Source organism: Ambystoma mexicanum, chromosome 2p (genome assembly GCF_040938575.1).
Source record: "Ambystoma mexicanum isolate Mex_15411 chromosome 2p, UKY_AmexF1_1, whole genome shotgun sequence".
In the NCBI taxonomy this organism is placed as follows: Eukaryota; Metazoa; Chordata; class Amphibia; order Caudata; family Ambystomatidae; genus Ambystoma; species Ambystoma mexicanum.
The window spans coordinates 591,783,698-591,804,396 of record NC_090923.1 but is presented as its reverse complement, the minus strand read 5'-3'; the positions used below and the strand labels follow the sequence as shown (position 1 = coordinate 591,804,396).

At 45.7% G+C, this 20,699-nt stretch overlaps 1 protein-coding gene across 2 annotated transcripts in view; it reads left to right on the top strand.

The window, feature by feature from the left end:
- EMC3 (ER membrane protein complex subunit 3) overlaps window positions 1–20,699 on the top strand; it is a 302,422-nt gene that overhangs the window by 104,931 nt on the left and 176,792 nt on the right. For both annotated transcript variants that reach the window (XM_069644093.1, XM_069644094.1), the window contains 2 exons: window positions 630–687; window positions 1,239–1,332. In XM_069644093.1, the coding sequence (XP_069500194.1) occupies window positions 630–687; window positions 1,239–1,332 (152 nt within the window). The remainder of the gene's footprint in view (window positions 1–629; window positions 688–1,238; window positions 1,333–20,699) is intronic.

Genomic DNA, 20,699 nt, shown 5'->3' with positions numbered 1-20,699 from the left:
ACTAGGAGTTATGTCAATGTTAAACAGGAGAAAAGAAGTACCAAACCGTCTTTGTGCCACGATGCAGGCCCAAAATGAAAAAACATATGAATAACAGAGAAACGCTAATGCTGCTGCTATCCCCTATTTAAGCAGGGGGTGGACATTTTTTTATTAAGGCCTAGCTGTTTAAACAACACTTTAATACCAACTTATAAATTACCCACAATCCCTTAGCACAATTATAATTTTTTTATATGGTTCCTCATTCCAGATTCCTAACACTTCTGAACGTCGTAATCATAGATTTTATTATCGCTTAAATGAATGTTACTTGATTTATAGATCTCGCAAAGACAAAGGACCGATTTGTCCCTGCTGAGATTCAAACGAGCGAATTGCAGGCTGGCCACATGTCTGAGGCAAGGACCTAATTCAATGAGCAATGTTGCAGTTGTCGAGCAGCTATCGCAGCCTAATCTCCACCTCCACTCTTTTCTCCCTTTGAGCCGTTCTACACATTCCCCTTCTACAGTCTCCATTGCTTGCTTCTCCATTGACTGTCTACATTTTATTTCGATTCAATGTACGGCTTGGTGACTCGACACGTAATTATGCACTGCTAACAATATTCATGTTTTTTTTTCTAGTCAGATCCTTATTAGGAGTAGAGTTCTCCGTGAAAATGGCAAATATATTCCAAAGCAGGTTCGTATTTTAAATGCTTCCTAACCAAATGTACATCCTTTAACTTGTTAGCATTTGACGTGCAAGTATAGTGTTACAAGCTCTTTTGTGTATTGTACTTCACCAGAGGATATAAATGACCAAGGGAGGAGAAGCATTTCCTGGGACTTGGAGGTGAATGAATTTGTATCAATGCTGCCCCATGTCTAGACTGTTGGTTGGACCCTGCATGTGGTTATTAGAGGCTGTGCATAGCTACCAGTGCAACTTGTGCGTACATACAGTGATGAAGTATGTACAGGAGGGCTGGTGTTACAAGGCTCTCCTCTAGCAAATCTCTTGAGTTCCAAATCCTCTTGGGTATGATATGAAAATATTTCAAATTGTGTTGGTCTTGTGATTACGAATCTGTATAAAAAGGACTTCTAAAACATCGGTTTCTTAATTGTTTAATGTCTGACCATATAGGTGGCACTGTACAGATTCCTCTGTTGGTTCTTTTGGAATACTTACTAATTATAGTCAATTCTAATGGTAACTTGATTGTGATGATTTTTTCTTTTCCTGCCTAGTCTTTCCTTGTACGCAAATTCTTTTTCAACAACCCAGAAGATGGATTCTTTAAAACGACAAAGAGGAAGGTTGTGCCCCCTTCTCCGATGACGGGTAAGCTTACTATAGATGTGCATGTATTGTGTATCTTCTCTGCAAAGCATAAAAGACCTGCCCAAGAATACTTACACTATGGAAAGAACACATTGCTCTTAATTTTGTTTTTCTCAATGTATACACAAGTGTTTTTTGTTTGTTATAATCAGATAACCCAATTCATTTTCTGAAATATACCCTATTGCTTTTTTTGTAGTTTACTTTGAGATTCATACCATCCCCATGCCCCTTTTCTCCCATAGAAAAGTAAGCATCTAACTGGGAGACTCAATTTGACGTTCCTAATAATAAAGAATATAGATTAATTCTTCTCCTCTCGCATTTTTTAGGAGTGCATCAAAAATACTTGTTTTAAAGTAAATCATTATTATTTTCTTTACTAGGTTCTGTGTTGCAATAGTTCAGTGTTACCATGGTCTATCTACTCCCTGTGTTTGGGAGAGGTGGGTGAGGAGACTCCAAATAAGGTGGTGTGTGCCAATCTCTTAGACTATAAAGTTTTAGGAGAGATAATAAACTGTAGTCACTCTAGGATAAATAAAAAGAACCTCAAAGGAGGACCCTAAGGGTCCCATCAACAATGACCTTGAGGAGCTGTGTGCTGCAGTAATAAAATACAGATGCCTTTAAGAGTTATGGAGGAATATAGACTCCATAGGACAGGTGAGGTACAAAGAATAGAGTTCCAAAAGACAGCGCGCATAAAAATGAATGAGTGGAAAAAGGCTCCACCATTCAGGATTTCAGAAAAACGTCCGGAAGTCCAGCAACAAGTGCTGGAGGGGGGGGTCTCACTCGGAGAGGAGATGCCGCATACACATTATAGATCTCCCTAATATGGACATTCTCTCATTTGGAATTCATGAAAAGTGTATATTGTATACTGTACCTGTAAACCCCCGGAGTTGTAAGCCTGTACTGATTTGACATGCTACCACTTAAGTAGCCTATTATATCTTGGGGGAATCCTTGGTACTGAAGTAAGGAGAACATTTCTAAAAACCCTGAATCCTGGGTTTAAGAAAATTGTCCGTGCAGCTTGAAGTGTCTGTGCAGGATTCTCTTTGAGCATTAACCCCCGTCAATTGCCATAAAGGTTCCTGCAAGTGAAGGACATGAAAAGCCATGCACTGTTTGGTTTTGGGAAGGATAAATAGTTTGAGTGGAAGCACTTGCTTGATCGCTTGGTGTATATGTTGGTGGGGGCTGCTGCTAGTGTACTGATGGTGCTTGGAACTTAGCTGAGGTTTGGGGGACTTGCCATCAATGCTGCAGGCTGGGTCGGACTGGTTACACTGCTGCAGAAATCGAGAATATCCTATGTTGCTGCCCCTCGAGTACCCCGTTTTGTTACTGTGAGTAAATAAACCTTTTCACCACGAACATGGGATTCCCATGTTGTTTAGAAGCTTCCCCATACCGATCATGAAATACCTCGCAGTGTCTCAGAGTACTTTTGTTTGTTTGTTTGTTTTATTCACTTATCATGTGCACCAAACCCGAAAGTAACCAGGCGCAACAGTACAGAATATGCAAAGCTTGAAGTTACATGGTTACAGATAACAAGCAAAACAGAGTATGTACAGGCAGTAGAAGGTCACACAACTGGACAAAAGGGAAAATGTACAAATGGGCAGCAGGATGGTGAATGAATATATATATATATATATATATATATATATATATATATATATATATATATATATTTCTGAGGCTTGTGGAATCTGCTTAGATCACATGCTGTGCATAGGCCGACATCTAGTGGAAGCTGCTGAGTATTACAGTTTGTTTTTCGAAACTCGAAAATGGGCGTCGACACAGGGCGTGCCAGTAATACTATCCCTAGTGTGACGTCCACTGTACCCAAGATCCCTCACGCGTCTAGGATCCTCAGATTGTTTTTTTCCGCCATACTGGTCGGAAGCATTTTCCGGAGTCCCCTGGCCTTAGCCATACTTTGCTAAAATATTAATTTATTTACATCCTTCCCCCATCCCAACGTCGAACTTCGACACTCGACGCCGGCTGGAGAAGAAATCGACCGTCGGCTGCTGCACGACGGATTTGGGCCTCGGAAGGCCTCTGGCCTCGGCCCAGGCCTTGGAATGCCTCTGGCCTCGGCCCTGCAAGTAGGGAGAGTGGGGGGTTGTACATACTCTACACTCTTGGTATATAGGTACACCTTATACATTTCCTACACTTAACAGCCCGCTGCCTCAAGGTGCGTATGGAGGGTACCCCTTTTCAATTCTGCCCCAAGTGCAATCGCAAATAACCTTGGGTCGACAGGCACGCCACGTGCAATCTCTGCTTGCCGAGGGACCACCCCGAAGCGAACTGCAGAGCGTGTAGTAGGTTTAAACCTAAGACACTTAAGGACCGTTCGACGAAGCGTTGGGCCCACCACGGCAGGCAGGCGGCCATGGCAGCGGAGGGCGCCTTCAGCGACGGCAGCGACGCCGCACTTTCGGACGGCGAGGGCATTACGGCGTCGAAAGACAGCCGAGCGCAAGTCCCCGACCTCGGAAGGTCGTCCGGCAGGGCGGCTATGGGGAAGACCCCCGGCGACACAAGCGCTTCACACACCACACACACTAAACACACGAAGTCCAACCGAGACTCGACGTCGAGTTCTCGGAAAGAGGCACAAACAGAACGGTCCGATTCGGTATCCTCTGGGCGTTCTCGATCGAGATTGCCGCATGACTCCAGGCAATTATCCACTCTTGCCAAGAGTGCCTCGCTCCCTAGGCTAACAGAAGTTCGATCGTCGGAGGACGAAGACGACTTCCACCCCCAGGCCGCGCTCCAGGAGTCGGAGCCCGCAGACCAAATCAGCGAGGCCCCACGCTCGAAGGACAGGGACCCTACCCACGATCCTCGACGCCAGGCGTCGAAAACCTCCAGAGCCACAAAAGGACAGGGAAAACATTTTTCCACTCACGGGGAGGGGGGAAAACAGCAGAAGAAGCAGCCTTTGCACTCTTCCACACCTGTGAAACACACCACTCCCCCTAAACAGACAGACAGACAAGACCAGGTCTGCTGTTATGTCTAAAACCAGCAAATCTACTCAAGATAAATCCCCGAGACTTGCTGAGAGAGTCATTCCCAGTTCCAAAAAATGGTCGAGAGAAGACATAAGGTCATGTCAAGGATGTCTTCTTTGGCTGATTTTTACAATAAAAATCCAGACCATTTCCTTTCGTATGATCCACAAGGGGCGACACCCTCAGGCTCTAATGATCCTATCCCCCCCAAGTAAGAAGCCCCGGTTTGAAACACTGATGAGGTCTACAGACCCCTTCGAGGTACAACCATACTCAAGACCATACTCACTGTATCAAGGAGAGGCTTCCTTTGGTGAGGACCAAGAATTTGGCATGGTAGAAGAGCAAACCGGGACGGGCTACTATGGGGATGATGAGGACCAAGAAGAGGAAGAGGAAGACCCTGAAACCTACAGAGTAGATTTCCCCGGTAGAAAACGAAGCCCCGGTTAACGACTCCCCTGTCGATAACCAACCCCTCTTAAACGAGGTTCTCGCACGTGCAGCAGAACATTTCCATATTGACACCCACGGTGTCCAGGAGGAGAGGGACTTTGCAGAGGAGTTAGTGGGAGAAAGGAGGCCTGTTGCCCAGACCATCCCTATCCTTAAGTCCATTCAGCGAAGAATAGACCCGTCCCTGGTGAACCCGAACCTCACCAGAGCAGTCAATCCCAGGGTTGAAAAACTTTTCAGGGCAGCCCAGTCTGACCCTCTCTATATAAGAGGACATCTGAAGCCAGACTCCCTAGTTGTCACTAACACTCGTAAGAGGGCTGGAACACCCTTGTCATCGTCCGAAGCTCCTCCCGACAAGGAGAGCAAAAAACGGTATGGTTTCGGCAGGAAAGTAGCCTCAACGTCCGCCAATCAAGCAAGGATTGCAAACTCCACCTCCCTGTTGGCCAGCTACAACTGCCATCAGTGGGAAGAAGTCGCGGCACTCATAGCCTCTGCTCCGGAACCTTTCCGCAGAGGGTAGAGCCGTGTCTGGTTGCATTTTGAAAGCAACCTTTGACGCCGCGGACAACGCAGGCAGATTGATAGCAGAAGGCACTGTTATCAAGAGACATGCGTGGTTACGGCAGTCTGGTTTTAAGGCAGAAACCCAGGCATCATTGTTGGACAAACCGGTGAAAGCCGATCTGCTGTTTGGTAAGGCGGTCGAAGACGCACTGAAGAATGCCAAGGACGAATACGAGACACTCAAGTCCCTTGGCCAGTTAACCAATAAACCCCCTAACCAGAGAGGGAATAGTAATTTTCGTCACCCACGTGGCCAAAATTCCCAGAGAGGATCTAAATATTCCCAGTGGCAGGGTATACAGTGGAACAACAGCCAACAGTCTACCCAGGGTTACGGCAGGGGTAATAGGAGAGGTCGGGGTAAAGGCAGAGGCAGCCCCAGCAAGGGAAGCGGCACGCCTCCACCAAAGCAGTGACGCTCAGTTCAGGGTCCCTTCTCACGCAACCCCAGTAGGGGGACGCATTTCCAACTTCACCCAGGCTTGGGAAGGGATCACATCAGACAGATGGGTGCTGTCAACAGTATCCACAGGGTACTGTATAGAACTACTGCAGCGTCCCCAGAACCATCCTCCACGACAAAGAGTACACTCTTTAGAGCATCAGAAGATTCTCCTCCAGGAGATCGCCATTCTGCTAGAAAAGGACGCGCTAGAACTCGTCCCGGGACACCAGGTAAACAAGGGTATTTATTCAACTTACTTCCTTGTGCCAAAGAAAGATTTGACAATGGGCCCAGTATTGGACTTACGGCCTGCCAACAAGTATGTCAAGCCCCAAAAGTTTCGTATGACTACGCTACAAGAGGTAATCCCCCTCCTAAAAAAGGGGGATTACATGGCAACCTTGGATATGAAAGATGCTTATTTTCATATTTCCATGTTCCCAGCGCACAGAAGGTACTTGCTCTTCAAGGTGGACAGTTGGCACTACCAATTCAAGGTGCTGCCCTTCGGGACAGCTTCGGCACCAAGGGTATTCACCAAGGTACTGGCGGTGGCGGCTGCACACCTACGCAGGGAGGCAATCCCGGTGTACCCTTATCTGGACGACTGGCTCATAACGGGGGAAACCCCAGTAATTTGCAGGACAAACATTCAAAGGACTATCGACCTCCTCCACGAGTTAGGCTTCTTAATCTGGTGCCAAGCACCTCCAAACAGTTCCTAGGAGCAATCCTAGATACTCAAGAGGGGTTGACCTTTCCTTCAGAGGAAAGAATTCGGAATATACTACTGCAAATTCCGCATTATCAGTCCGGTCACCAAATAACAGTACGCAAAGCAATGCGTTTACTGGGCATGTTGGCGTCATGTATTTACCTGGTCCCCCACGCGCACCTGCGCATGCTTCCCATGCAGGAATGGTTGGCGAAACAGTGGTCTCAGGCAAGTGGTCAGTGGGACGATCTAGTGGTCGTTTCGCCAACACTAGTACAAAGCCTTCACTAGTGGACAAGAGAGAATCTCGCACAGGGGAAACCCTTTTACGATCCCGAAGTACAGGCAGTAGTCACTACCGATGCATGTCTGACAGGGTGGGGAGCTCACCATCTCCACCACACAGCTCAGGGTCTCTGGTCTCCCTCAGTGGCCAAGAACCACATCAACCTGCTAGAGCTTCTGGCAGTATTCAGAGCGCTTCAAGCGTTCGAGCCCCACCTACTAAACCTGTCAGTGCAAATCCGGACGGACAGCACAACAGCCATGTTCTACCTGAACAAGCAAGGAGGGACTAGTTTGCCAAATCTGTCCAAGCTTGCGCCGAAAATCTGGATATGGGCACTCAGACGGAACATCTTCCTGTCATCACAACATGTTCCAGGGGAGCTCAATTCCCTAGCGGATGCTCTGAGCAGAGACTCCCTCCCAGAGGAACACGAATGGGTTCTACACAGAGAGGTCGTAGAAGATATCTTCTCTCAGTGGGGTTTCCCCACTATAGACTTATTCGCCACAAGCGAAAACAGACAATGCCCAGGATTTGCATCCAGGTTCCCCCAACCAGACTCCCAGGGGAACGCCCTGTGGATGAACTGGTCAGGGATGTTTGCGTACGCTTTTCCACCAACTCCTCTCATCAGGAAAGTGGTGAACAAGATGAACAGAGAGTCGATAACGCTCGTCCTAGTTGCTCCCATGTGGGCAAGACAACCGTGGTTCCCACACCTACGCAGGATGGCGGTGTGCAAGCCCATCAAACTTCCGGCCTGGTACAACCTACTGTCCCAGCACCAAGGTCAAACAGTGCACCAGCAACCCAACTCAATGAACCTGGCAGCATGGCTCCTGAGGTCATAGAGTTTGGACATCTCAATTTACCACAGAGGTGTATGGGCATCCTAAAGGAATCTAGGAAACCAAACACAAGGCACTGTTACTTTGACAAGTGGAAGAGGTTCGTTATCTGGTGCCAGAGTAGACAAATCAACCCTGTTGATTGCACTCCTTCCACTATTGTTACATACATGCTCCACCTGCTAGATGCAGGATTGGTTTTTAACTCACTGAAAGTACACCTGGCAGCCCTGTCGGCATACACCACTTCCCTCGGCTGAGGTGAAACTACACACCCTAGATGTGCGTAGGGCGGTCCTCTACTATGTAAATAAGACCAGACCGCTAAGAAAAACAGATCAACTGTTTGTCTCCGTAGCTACAGGCAGAGAGGGGGATCGCGTCTCTAAAGGTGCCATCTCGAAGTGGATTATTAACTGTATCCAGCTGTGTTACTCACTCTCTGAAAGAACTCTGCCTTTCATGCCAAGAGCCCACTCTACTAGAGGCATTGGGGCCACTCTGGCTTTCATTGCAAATGTACCCCTTGACACCATTTGCAAAGCAGCTACTTGGAGCTCTATTCACACTTTTACTCAGCATTACTGCATTGACACCCATTCCAAGGCAGATACACAAGTGGGACAAGCGGTTCTAAGACACTTATTTGCTCATGACCCTTCTCACATCCCACCTCCTTCTTCAGGTACTGCTTGCTAATCTATGCACAGCATGTGATCTAAGCAGATTCCACAAGCCTCAGAAGGGATACATTACTCACCGTAATCGTATTTCTGATGCTTGTATCTGCTTAGATTCACATGCAACCCACCCTTCCTCCCCTCTGAGAGAAGGCGCATGGTTGCTTGTAGTCTTACCTTTCTATCTAGCTGCTTGTATTATCTGTACTCACGCTACTCCTCATGCTACCTCATGTCAGAAAAAATACAATCTGAGGATCCTAGACGCGTGAGGGATCTTGGGTACAGTGGATGTCACACTAGGGATAGTATTACTGGCACGCCCTGTGTCGATGCCCATTTTCGAGTTTCGAAAAACAAACTGTAATACTCCGCAGCTTCCACTAGATGTCGGCCTATGCACAGCATGTGAATCTAAGCAGATACAAGCATCAGAAATACAATTACGGTGAGATATATATATATATATATATATATATATATATATATATATGTATATATATAGGTATCAGGAATCTTGTAAGAGCTGGTGAGCAACTAGTCGCCTGCAGACTTCAACAGATTGATATAGTCGGATCTGAATTTGAGATAGGGCTGCTCATCACGTAGGGGATGTGGCAATGAATTCCATAATTGGGCCGCTTGGACCAGGAAGCTGCCGCATGATAAGGCTGTTGACATTGGTGGTTCTTGCCGGTCGGGTGGACCTTCTTTTTAGGAATCTGTCCGTGAGATAGCTAGGTGCAGCATTATTCAAAGCTTTGTGAATAAGGGATGCAACTTTTAAATAGATTTTGTTTTGGGTAGACAGCCAGTTGTTTTGGCGCCTTATCTTAGATATGTGCGATCTTTTGGACACGCCAAGAGCTGCTCTCAAGGCATTATTTTGTAGGATTTGAATTCTGTGGATGATAGATTTGTTGGGACCGATGTATAGGGCATTGCAATAGTCGAGCCTAGACAGAATCGGGGCTCTAGCTAAAATAATGCAGTTGTCATCTGAGACAAAGTGTTTACCTGCTCTAATGAGCTTACATGTGTAAGCTGTGGCTGATGCCAGGGATTTAACCTATTTATCGAAGGAGAGGGTGGAATCAAGATAAAAGCCAAGTGTCTTCACCTCCTTGGACACCTTGATGATATTGCCATCAATCTCAAAAGAGGTGTAGTCTTTGCCTAATTTTTTAAGATTGGAGTGAGTACCCAGGATGATTAGCTCTGTTTTATCATCATTCAGGCATAGACCGTGGGTTGCCATCCATGCCTGGATGATGATCTACACCCTATTTACCAAGGCCAAATCCATGTTGTAATCCCCAGAAAGTGAGAGGAGAATCTGGGTATCGTCTGCATAATTAGTGTAGGTGATACCAAGAAAGTCCAGGTCATCAAATAGGGGCTTAGTAAATATGTTGTATAGGGTGGGGGAAACGCAAGAGCCCTGGGGAACTCCGCACAGAATGGGGATTGGGTCTGCCACTGCCAAAGGGGAGAACACCATCATAGTCCTGTCGCTAAGGAAGGATTCAATCCAGGTTATAGCCTCTTTGGAGAAATGTGCAGCTGAGTCTAGATGGCTGCAAAAGACCTTGTGGTCGACAAGGTCGAATGCAACTAATAGTTCTAGCAACAGGAGAAGGGCTGTTTTACCTTTGTCTCGTAGTTCATCTATTTGTGCCTTCAAATCGATGAGGGCAGTCTCAGTGCCATGTTGGGGTCGGAATCCTGATTGACCTGCTCCTAAAAGCTTATGTTGTTCAAAGAATTTTTGAATTTGGTTGTAAGCAATCTTGTCCAGGATTTTTAGCAAAAATGGGACTGTCGTGATGGGATGGTAGTTTGTAGGTATAAGTGGGTCTAGGGTTTTCTTTTTAAGCAAAGGCAGTACCCAAGATTGTTTCAAATTGTTAGGCACAGTGCCCGATGCAAATGAAGCGTTGATAAATTTAGATACAAATGGGGAGGGATCTCTGACAGCGTCTTTTATAAGCTGGCTAGGGCAGAGGTCGCCTTGGCAGTTGGATGGCTTGAGAGCGAGGATGACTTTTTCTACCTCAAGGATAGAGGTTTTTGAGAACATGAAACATGAATCGCACAGCTGTGTCCTGTTCCTTTAAAGTGGCGGTCAGTATTCAGATTATTAGTCTGGGACGATTGATTGAGAGAGGCTTTTTTCTTAGCTATTTTCTTTTGGAGCATAGTTACTTTGTTTGATAGTGCTTGTTGTATATCTGAGCACCATGTTTTATCTTTGGAGCATGTATCCGGAATAGGAATAGGTGACTCTAATTCCTTGAGGATGGTGAACACTACCCTCATACTGGAATTAACATTAGATATACGCTTAATATATTATGAGTTTCTCTTGGCCAGGTGGATTTCCTTTTTGTAGTGGGAGGAAATTTCCATTAGTTTATTTTTGTGGTCTTCTGAGGGGATTAGCCTCCATGAGGTTTCACAACACCTCTTAAGTTGTCGTAAATCCTTTAGTTCGGGGGTGAACCATTTATTTACATGGGATTTGGGTTTACTCGGTCTGAGTTTTAGAGGGGCAATGTTGTTGAGTGTAGTTAACATCATTTATGTTGTACTCGTCAACGAGCATTTCCAGGTCCAAGTGATCCGCTAATTGGTTAAGAGTGGGTAGGATAGCAGGAATAACTTTATCCTTGGTGATTCTCTTTTTATACCTTGTTGGACATGGCAGGGCCATGGTGGGAACTAGAGAGAGTGGTCAAGAATTCTCCCTTTGATACGAGTGGGTTCGAGAATTTTTTGAGTTATGCCCAGTTCAGAGAGAATGTTGGCAATGGTGGTGGCGTATTTGTCTAGGGGGTCATTGTATCCCAGATTAAAGCCCCTAGGACAAGTAATTGTGTGGATATTTTAAGGTTATTGGAAAGTAGGCTGTAGATATCCTCCTCGAATGTTCCTATGGGTCCAGGTGGTCTGTAGATGAGGTGGATAGTCAATGTCTGGGAGTAAAGTAGAGGAAGTTTGATAGTGACCACTTCACATGAATCAGAAACTAGGGTAGGTGTAGTTCTCATACCTAGGCTAGTTTTAGCGATGATGGCAATGCCACCACCTCACATTTTAGTTCTGTCTCAGTAAGGTATAACCATCCGGGTTTGCCAAGGACAGTAGGGGTCCTGCTGCATCGTGCAGACAAGACTCTGTGATAGCAAGAAAGTCCAGATTATCGGCCGATATCAGGTCGCAGATATCTGTGGCATTCACAGTCAGGGATCTGGCATTTATTAATCCTCTTTTAAGAGGGGGGGCCACTACAGTGGATTGGGTAGGTTTTATTTTAGTGGGAGTAGTTAGAGGCTTCAGTATATTGAGGTGGGTGATATTTACCTTCTCGTTATTAGATCTTTTGTTGGCGGGGGGTAGGGTTCTAGTCCGAGGCTTGTGGAGTCTCGTAAATCTCGCTCGGAGTCTAGAGTTTCAGAAGGGTAGACTACATGGATTACTTTGAGGTCGGCTTGAGGGGCTCGGGTCAGGATGATCCATAGTGGTGGGGGTAACTAAAAATATGTTGGTTGAATTCTGTAGAGCTCTCTTGTTGGTGGTAGGGTGACTACTGCAAGATGTCTGGTGGATAATGAGCAGTAGACATATATGGGTTAAGAGGCACTGGGCTATAATGCTCATGATGTGATATTGCATAGGAGGTGGCTCCTTCTAAGCAGTGGCATCTGATTAAGATGATTAAGCTAGACTAGTTTTATAGTTTGGAGTACGAAGGCGTACAAGGATCGCTGGAGGCAGTTATAAAGAATGAGGGTCTACCCTGGTCACTAAAGTGGAAGTGCAGGTAGGCTAGCGGGTAGGCTAGTTCGCTTTCTGTCAAAGGATATGCTAAACATAAATGCAGTAGTGCAAGAATCGCTAAATAGGCTAGTTGCTTCTTATCAATAGGCTTCATATCAATGAGCAAGCTAAACATAAATGCAGTTATGCAGGTAAATCACGCAAAGGGCTAGTTCACTTTCTGTCACTAGAAATTACACTTTGCAGGGGATCACAGTAGGCTATCGGCATGGGGATCACAATAGGCTATAGGCATGGGGATCCCAGTAGGCTATAGGCATGGGGATCACAGTAGGCTATAGGCACGGTAAGCCACTGAGTTTAGCACAGGGTCAAACACCAGATTCGGTGCAGAGTCGGCACAAGATTATATATTATGAGGCATGAGCCAGTTCAAGGAATCAATGCAGGTAATGTCCATTAGGGAGAGGCATCAGGAGAGGGGGCATACACTAGCATAGAGCCTAAACAACTTTAAGCCTTAACAGAATCGGCATCAGAAGAAGGGACATACAATAGCAATAAGCCTTAATAGCTAATGGTGTTCTGTATTAAGATGTGTTGAGTACATGTGGAGAGCTGCATTGAGGGCAATGCTAGCACCTTCTGTTGGGCAGGGTTGGGTAATGTAGTTAGGAGGAGGTGGTACAGAATATAGGAGAATATGCTAATATTCGACAACACTCGTAGAATGGCATCGGGCATTACACAGAGATCAGAACGAAAGGAGGTTAAGTATTAACAAGTGGCACAAGTCAAAATCAGGTGCATCTTCCAGTAAATTGCATGCGTAACAACATTTATCAGTTGTGGTTATATGAGATAGCAGTGTACATATACAACTGAGTTGGCGATGGTCCAGTACAGATACGTATACAGGATAAAGGGTTTGTAGTCCTTGTTAGGGAGAATTCTCTTATAAGGCTAATTTCCCATACCTAGTTAGTCCCCCAGCAGCTTTGCTGGATTTTCTTTTCTCCTGCTAAGAGTGAGACTCTTTTCCTCCCACTCTTAGGCATGATTTGAGGTATGTCTTTGACTTGTGTGCTTATGGGCTATGGGGTCTTTTACTCCATATGGTATCATCTGTTTTTAGTATGTGTGTTACATAGCACCCTCAGTGCAGTAACACAGGGGTGTCATAGTGACCCCCAAACATAGACTCCATACCCTGGGACTGACTACTGTCTCCCAGGGCATGTAAAGTCACCATTGGCTTTACAACAGAACCAGTACAAACCATCATATTGTGGAAGTACTGGAAGGGGTTAATTCGATTGCCCCTGGGTCTGTTTCCAAGGGGGGCACTGTCCAGTCCCCCCTTGTCGAGTTTTTGGCTGGTGTCAGTGGTTATCACGCAAAATATTCCACTGGAATATTTCCTATGGGATTTTCCCATTGATTTTAAACGCACCACTTTTTGGTGCAATGTTAAAGATACCGCCGGTTTATTTATTTAATATAAAATCACCGTTTGGGTCTTTTTGCCAGAACTCTTTTCTAAAATGGCGTTCGTGTCCGTCTCTGTAACTCCAACCAAGGTCGGGCCCTTTGTTCCACTTTTTGGCTGGCTTCTCCAGAGAAACCCTCCAACTGGTGCCACTCTCTCTGGGTTCCACAGGATGTGTGGGTGGAGGAATTGGCACCCTGGACTGCGTTGCCTTAGCAACGCAAGTCGCACTCTGTTCTGATTGGCTCCGTGGTGAGCCGCCCGGCTCACCACTTAGCATGTATGAGTGACAGCTAGGATGTTGAATGGGGGTTTTTCTGCATAAAAGCAGGGCTTTTGGGACTGGAACTTCAGAAGTCGCCACAGGACCTAAGAAATCCGAAGAGGGGAGAAGCTGAGCCATCTGCAACGACGACACCACCGGTGGAGCCCTGCTGCAACGACCTCACCACTTTCCCGACGACAAGAGAAGATCTTCTGCTGAAAGAGTCTTCTTCCTCTGAGCTGGTGGGATCAACCAGTTCGCCATTTCGCCTTCCAGGACGTCTCTTGGTCGAATCGCCGTGCCAAGCACCCCGGCTGCCGGATAGCCAAGCTTCACCACTGTGACCGCGAATAACAGGAATGCACCTTTTTCACCGAACAAACTCCGCAGCTGGTCTCTTCCCTGGGCAGTGCAATGACTCCAAGTTTCCTCCTCGACGAGATCATCTCTTCCCCCTGGTCGAAACCACAAACTGCACCCGCTGCCAGGAACAACTGCCACCGCTGGAGCTTCCTCAACTTTAAAGGTACTGTTTTCCACCTGCCCTCCCTTTCTACGGTTTGCTAAAGGTGACCCTTAAATCCTTGGCTTTCCAACTGGGTTGGCCCCCAGACCTCCTAACTTTACCTTCTGAATCAACCCAACCTCTTTTGAACATTTTTTCAAAGACTTGAATGCATTTCTCAACTGTGTGATCTTGGGCACATTTCACCTTGCTCCATTTAAAGTGGGCCTGGCCTATGAACTTTGGCTCTACAGTAGACTCTGCCTTCTTTAACTTGTTTTGGTCTTTTAAAAGGGTTGGGAACTGTTTTAATTTCATGACCTGCCTTTTTCTCTCCCTTTTACTTAATTATTGGAGTGCCATCTAAGTTACGCGCTCACCTCTGTTTTGACAAAAAAGTGGTGTTTTGACTTAGACTTGTCTAATATTTCTTAAGGGAGGTGTGTATACTTTTCTGATTGTGTTTTGAACTTGCTTTGATTAATAGTGCTAGTGTATTTTCTAAAGTGTGTGTTAAATCGATAATTATATACTTTTGATGACAAGCTCTGGTCAGTGTTTGCTTGCTCTACTGTGTTTTTAGCCCTATTGTGTATCCTCTGTATACTGCCCTACTCTTCTTGTGAGAGGCCTGACTGCTCAGCCACAGCTACCAGGTAAATCTGGGTGGTACAGACTGCTAACAATTGGGTTTACTGCTTACTCCTGTAGTCTTCATCTTTTTGCAGTGTTCCCCAAGGGAACTGCACAGGATTCTGCCTAACAGTCCTAATGTTACCAGCCGAATACGGGTCAGATGAGGGCATGGAACAGAGGCCGGTTTGGCTGCACAGTTCAGTATTGGCGGGAGACACAGGTCTGGATCAGCTTCAGTGTCAATTGCCAATATGAGATTGGACTCGTTTGTAAAAAGAAGTGGAGCCACGCGTCTCATGGTGCTGCGTTAGATTACATGGATAAAGGGTTCAGGGTAGAGACAGCATGCAAGGACCTAGCAACATCTGGTATGGGGTACGCTATGCGGTGTGAGCCGATAGTTTGGTCACAGGTAGTATATCGCCGCTCGGAATGTGAGTGGCAGTAGTTTTACAGACGGATATGGTAATCTTATTGTGGAGATGGTAGTCGTAGTGCAAACCCGTTAGGGTACTTCTTACTGTGGGGGGGGGGGGCAGTGTAACCGGCCCCTCGGCATCTCTGGCAATGACCGGCAAAGACAGGCGACGGTCTTATATGGTCGGCCTTGGCTGGGATGCCGGCTCACGCCTTCCGGTCTCGTGTTGCACAATAAATGAAGAAGCTCAGCCAATCCGTGCTGAGGGGGTTGCTTGGCAACGTGTATACAACGTTGCAGTAGCCATTTTGATAACACTCCTCGTGTAAGTAGCCGAGGAAATGGCGATTATGGGCAACACAAGGGTGCGTGGGGGCGTTGGGCTCCTTTTCTTTAATTTGAGTGCTCATTTTAAATATAGAAGCTTATTAAGTCAAAGGTGCCTTCTGCAGGAAACATCTTATACTTTGTCATTGTCAACAGCAGCCTCTCCTTCCAAAACCACATAGCCAAGAAAGGCCAAACGACCTGGCTACAGATTCAGATCACCACACTCTGTAAAATCAAACCCTTCATCCATGTATGACTTCTGCACTTTGCTCCAGGCTCTTGTGATCGCCCACATTGATTGGGGAAACACCCTCTGTACTGTGCTACCAGCTGCACATCTACCCCTCACACTCCACCGCCCATCCAGGCTGTCCAACAGCCGACAGGCTTCCTCATTACCAATGTCCAGAATGTTTACCATCTCCCCCTCCCTGCATGAGCTTGAGCTTCACTAACTCCCCTTCAGGATCCTATTCAAAACTGGTTGCATCACCTACAAAGCATCAGTGCACTGTGGTGTGATCCATTTGATTAAAGATACTAAACGGCAGGCCCCTGTGGGTTTGTGACCGAATTTGTTGGGTATTGTGATGAATCTGAGGATGTTGTCGTCCCTTCCCTAGGGGAAGACCTTTCCCAGGGGGCAAGGGTGGTGTGTCCACTGTACAATAATCCCCCTGTGGGTGATGTACAGCGGGAGGGTCACCTGGGAAGGGAAGCCCCTTCTGGGACTAGAGACGATCATCTTCAGGAGATGCTGAAAGTCCTTCAACCCCTTTTCAGGAATTAATTTTCCCCTCCTATCTGCCCTGATAGGGCTGATATGTTCTATTTTGAAAACAATCCAACTAGTTAATTCATCTAGAGTAAAGATCTAACCAATATTGACATTGACATATTCCATCTGAAACCATGTACTGAAACGAGGAGGAGGACTGCGAGGGTAAACCAAAGTGAGCCGTCTAGTTCTTTAACTAATATGATTAGTGCAGAACAACTCCTTTTCCCAGCATGTCAGTTTAAATGTAGCACAGCAGAGACCAGAAGAAGTCTGGTCAGCTGGAAAGCAGTGCACAGAGACGCAGGACCGGCACAGAGACAAGACTCTGATTGCTGGGGAAGGAGAGAGAACAAACGTAGCCTGAGAGCCGGCTACTCTGAAGCTCACTTAACTAATAGACACGGGAGCGTTTTACCATGTCTACAGCAGCACCGAGGTGAGAGCGGACTGCGAGTAGGAAGCGGGACACCACAGACGACCAACCGAATCTGGAAGCAAATCCAAGGGTTACCGGAGCCTCGAGATGGAATCCCCCTGCCCAGAATACGCGAACCAAAATAAAGGTACACAGGCTGGTGAGAATTAACAGGAGGTCCGGGAAAGCCAGGTGAAATACAGAAAGGACTAAATGAGGGTCAGAAAGTATTGTGGACTGATTCACTAAAAGGAATACGGAGAATCAACGAGACAGATACCCCAGTCATGAATAAATGTATGACAAGTGAATAAATGACAAGTGAAAAATTAGCGTGGCAGGAGAGTGAACCAGGCTATTACAGACAACAATTGTGAGTCTGGGATCCACACCCATATAAAGCAGAAAGTCTAAGGGAGTCGGAGGCTCACGTGAAAACATGATTGGAAGCCAAGAACGCTACGTTTGGCAAGAAAGCGAACCAAAGGTTCCATTGCAGGTTTGGGACCCGCCTCCAAAGGTGAGACTAAGGATAAAAGGGTGTGGGGCCCTAATCAGAAATAACAGGGACTGGAGCCCTATACATGAAACAAAGACAATATGAGATAACTGGGTCTTGGCAGGAGAGTATACCAAGACACCTCGTATTGCGAGTCTGATATTTGCACCCAAATATAAGTTTCGAACAGTATGTTTGTTTGCAAATTTTGCTGGATTTGTGTTTTCGGACGGATCTACGCATGAGGGGATGCCCATTGGGGACCATGCAACATCCATATCATGTGTGTTAGGCAGAAACGGAGCAAAGCAGGGCAGTTCTTAGGAGGGGCAGAACATGTATTGCAAATCTGGCCTGTTAACACTTTTGGCATGAGTCTACCTTTGGAATGTGCGAGAGCCTGAACAGTCCTCTGAAAGGAAAAATTTCCATGTAACTAGGAGTAGGGCCTTCATGGGTGGGCTACAGGACACCCACCTGCTGGTAGAAAATGAGGATTATATATTTGGAAATAAATTAAGCTTTATGCTGTCGAGCTACACTGTCTCTGAGATGAGATGGGTATTCAATCATGTTTTGTAAACATTTACAATCCTTGGTTGGGAGGGTAGTATCTGACAACGGGGAACAATTTTTTCTGGTTTAATATTCATCAAAACTGGTTTTTAAGTAATGCGGATCAATGACGCCTCCAACGTAAACGCAGATCGATTCTTAAAGGCTTTCTTGAAAAACCTGCTGCTGCTCAGAGGGTACGTTGCTACTGGGGGTGGGAGGTCTTTAATGTGGTATGGGATGTAGCAGTTTGAGGTTAATTAACCCATGCAATGTTTGATGGCTTGTGGGTGTAGGATTGCACGTGCATGATGAGCATCTGGTGGATGTCTGGAGAGTATTGCAACCGATTTTGAGGGACTGTCCCTTTTTACTCATTGACTCATCGCTCAAATTCAAGATTTTACTTCTTCCTCCTCTTGACCATAGCATCGGATATGGTGCTTCTTATGGCTTTTGGGAGATTGCACTTTCTGACCACAGTGAGGTCTTGTTGAAGCTAAGAGACTAAGTAGAGATGGAAATTCAATATGTCTCTGCTGAAGGATGATGCCTTTGTGATGTGGCTCAGAGCCAAGCTTGCTCTGTTCCTACTGGATGATTGTGGCATAGTACCAGACCCCTTCATACTTTTGGATGCAATGAAGACTCTCTTAAAGAGTAAGATCATCTGTGATGCCTTTTTTTAAGAAGTGGTAACTGAAGAGTGGGGATAAAGGATCTGAAGGACATTTTAAATGAGCTCAGCCTATTCGCAAGTGCATAACTGGTCTCCGGTGTGGGAGCTTTGGAATGGCCACACTCTGAACTTTGGGAAGGACTTGATAGATTGGCTTTGAAGGAACAGAGAAAGATTGCAGGCAGACTCCTGGCCAACCGGTTGAAGAAGTTCAAATCGCATAGAGCCATTACTTCAATTATAACCAACATTGGAGGTGCTTGTGGCTAATGATAGTCTTAATAAGGTATTCTCAAAATTCTATTGGAAGATTTAAAAGGTTGACCTGAACTGCCCAAGTGTATGTAGACTCTTTTAAAAAAGAAATGTTAAAACACTTTTTTACTCTGTAGTCTTGCTAAATTTATGCAATGTAGAGATTTTGATGGCAGGGATTGAGGAGACCATTGACAAAATGAAGTATTGTAAGGCACCAAGACAGGATGGCTTCCCAGTTGAATTCTTTAAGTGTGTCATCAATACGCTTGTACGTGACCTGTACTGTGAAGCTATAATTTGTAGGGGGAGTTTGCCTGGAGTTGATGTGCATGGCCTAGCTTAATACCTTAACCAGGAAAAGACCACATAGAATGTGCTAATTCTAGGCCAATCTCCTTGTTAAGTTTGAATATAAAAGTCTTATCTAAGACATTCGCCTTGCACTTAGATACAGCATTGGGGGCCTGCTACCCTGAGTCAATGCGGTTTCATCAAGAATAGATACAATATCATGAGACTTTTGGACATCAAAGAATTTGGTGCAGCAGCCTTATTCATAGATCTATAGGCGGCCTTTTACCATGTGAGTTGGCATTATTGGTGGGCTCTCTCTGACGGTTTCATTACGGTAAGCAGTTCATTTCCATTTTGAGGGTCCTATATTCAGGATTGGGGTTATGCATATCACTATTGGAATGTGACCTGAAAGGGCAAGGGAATATGGCTGGGTTTCCATCTGCCCCCCTCCTCTTTAAACTGCTCTTGGAACCATTGCTGATTTCTATCTGCCAAATTTGAGAGATCAAAAGTCTTTGTCTAATGGAACATCACAGGTTAAGACACTGGCTTAAGCCAGTGATGTGCTACTTTTTTTGGAGGATGGCGATAGTGGCTGAGAAGCACTGCTGGACCTGTTAAATGCCTTTAGGAAGAACTCGGGTCATAAGGTCGCTGGGGAAATACTAAGGTCTCCATGCTTTAAGGGCCATTTCTACGAAAGTGTTTTAAAATGGTCAGATGGTATGGTGCAATATGTGGGTTAAGGATAGAAAAGGTCCTATCCAGGATCGTGTTGATAAATGTATCCAGGGCTTCTAGAGGGAGTAAAGAAGGATATCTGCAAAATTACAAAATTGAGTTATATCTTTAGTGCCTTGACGCTGTCTTTGGGGAACAGGAAATTGTTTGTTTATGAAATCCTACGTGCCTACATTTGGGGTGTAGTGAAAAAGGTAATGTTTGTCTGGCTGGTCTTGTAGAGGTCTATATTAAAAGGGGGTTTTGGCCTACTGAAGAACTACCGTAGGGCTTTCTTGTACCATGCCCCTACAAACTGGATCAGGCAAGATGAGGATAGGGACACATATTGGCTCACCCGGGAAAGGCAATATAGCCAACCTTTCAAGAAAAAAACCACACTGTCACTGGAACTCATGTTAAAAAGGAATTATGTGCCACTGTTTGCACTTGGAAGGAGTGCATGTCTATTCACTGTATTTTATTTTACCATCACGTGCAAAATCATTCTTCTGGGCTTCCAGTTACACAATAAGAAGCTATATTGGAGAACAAAGGCAGATTTGGGTATTCTAAAGGTGGAAGACATCTAGATGGCCCTTCAATATACAACTTCACATTCTTAAAATTCAAATATAAAATATTCAATGAGGAAGAGAGGAGGTATCAGCAATCATGAGGCCT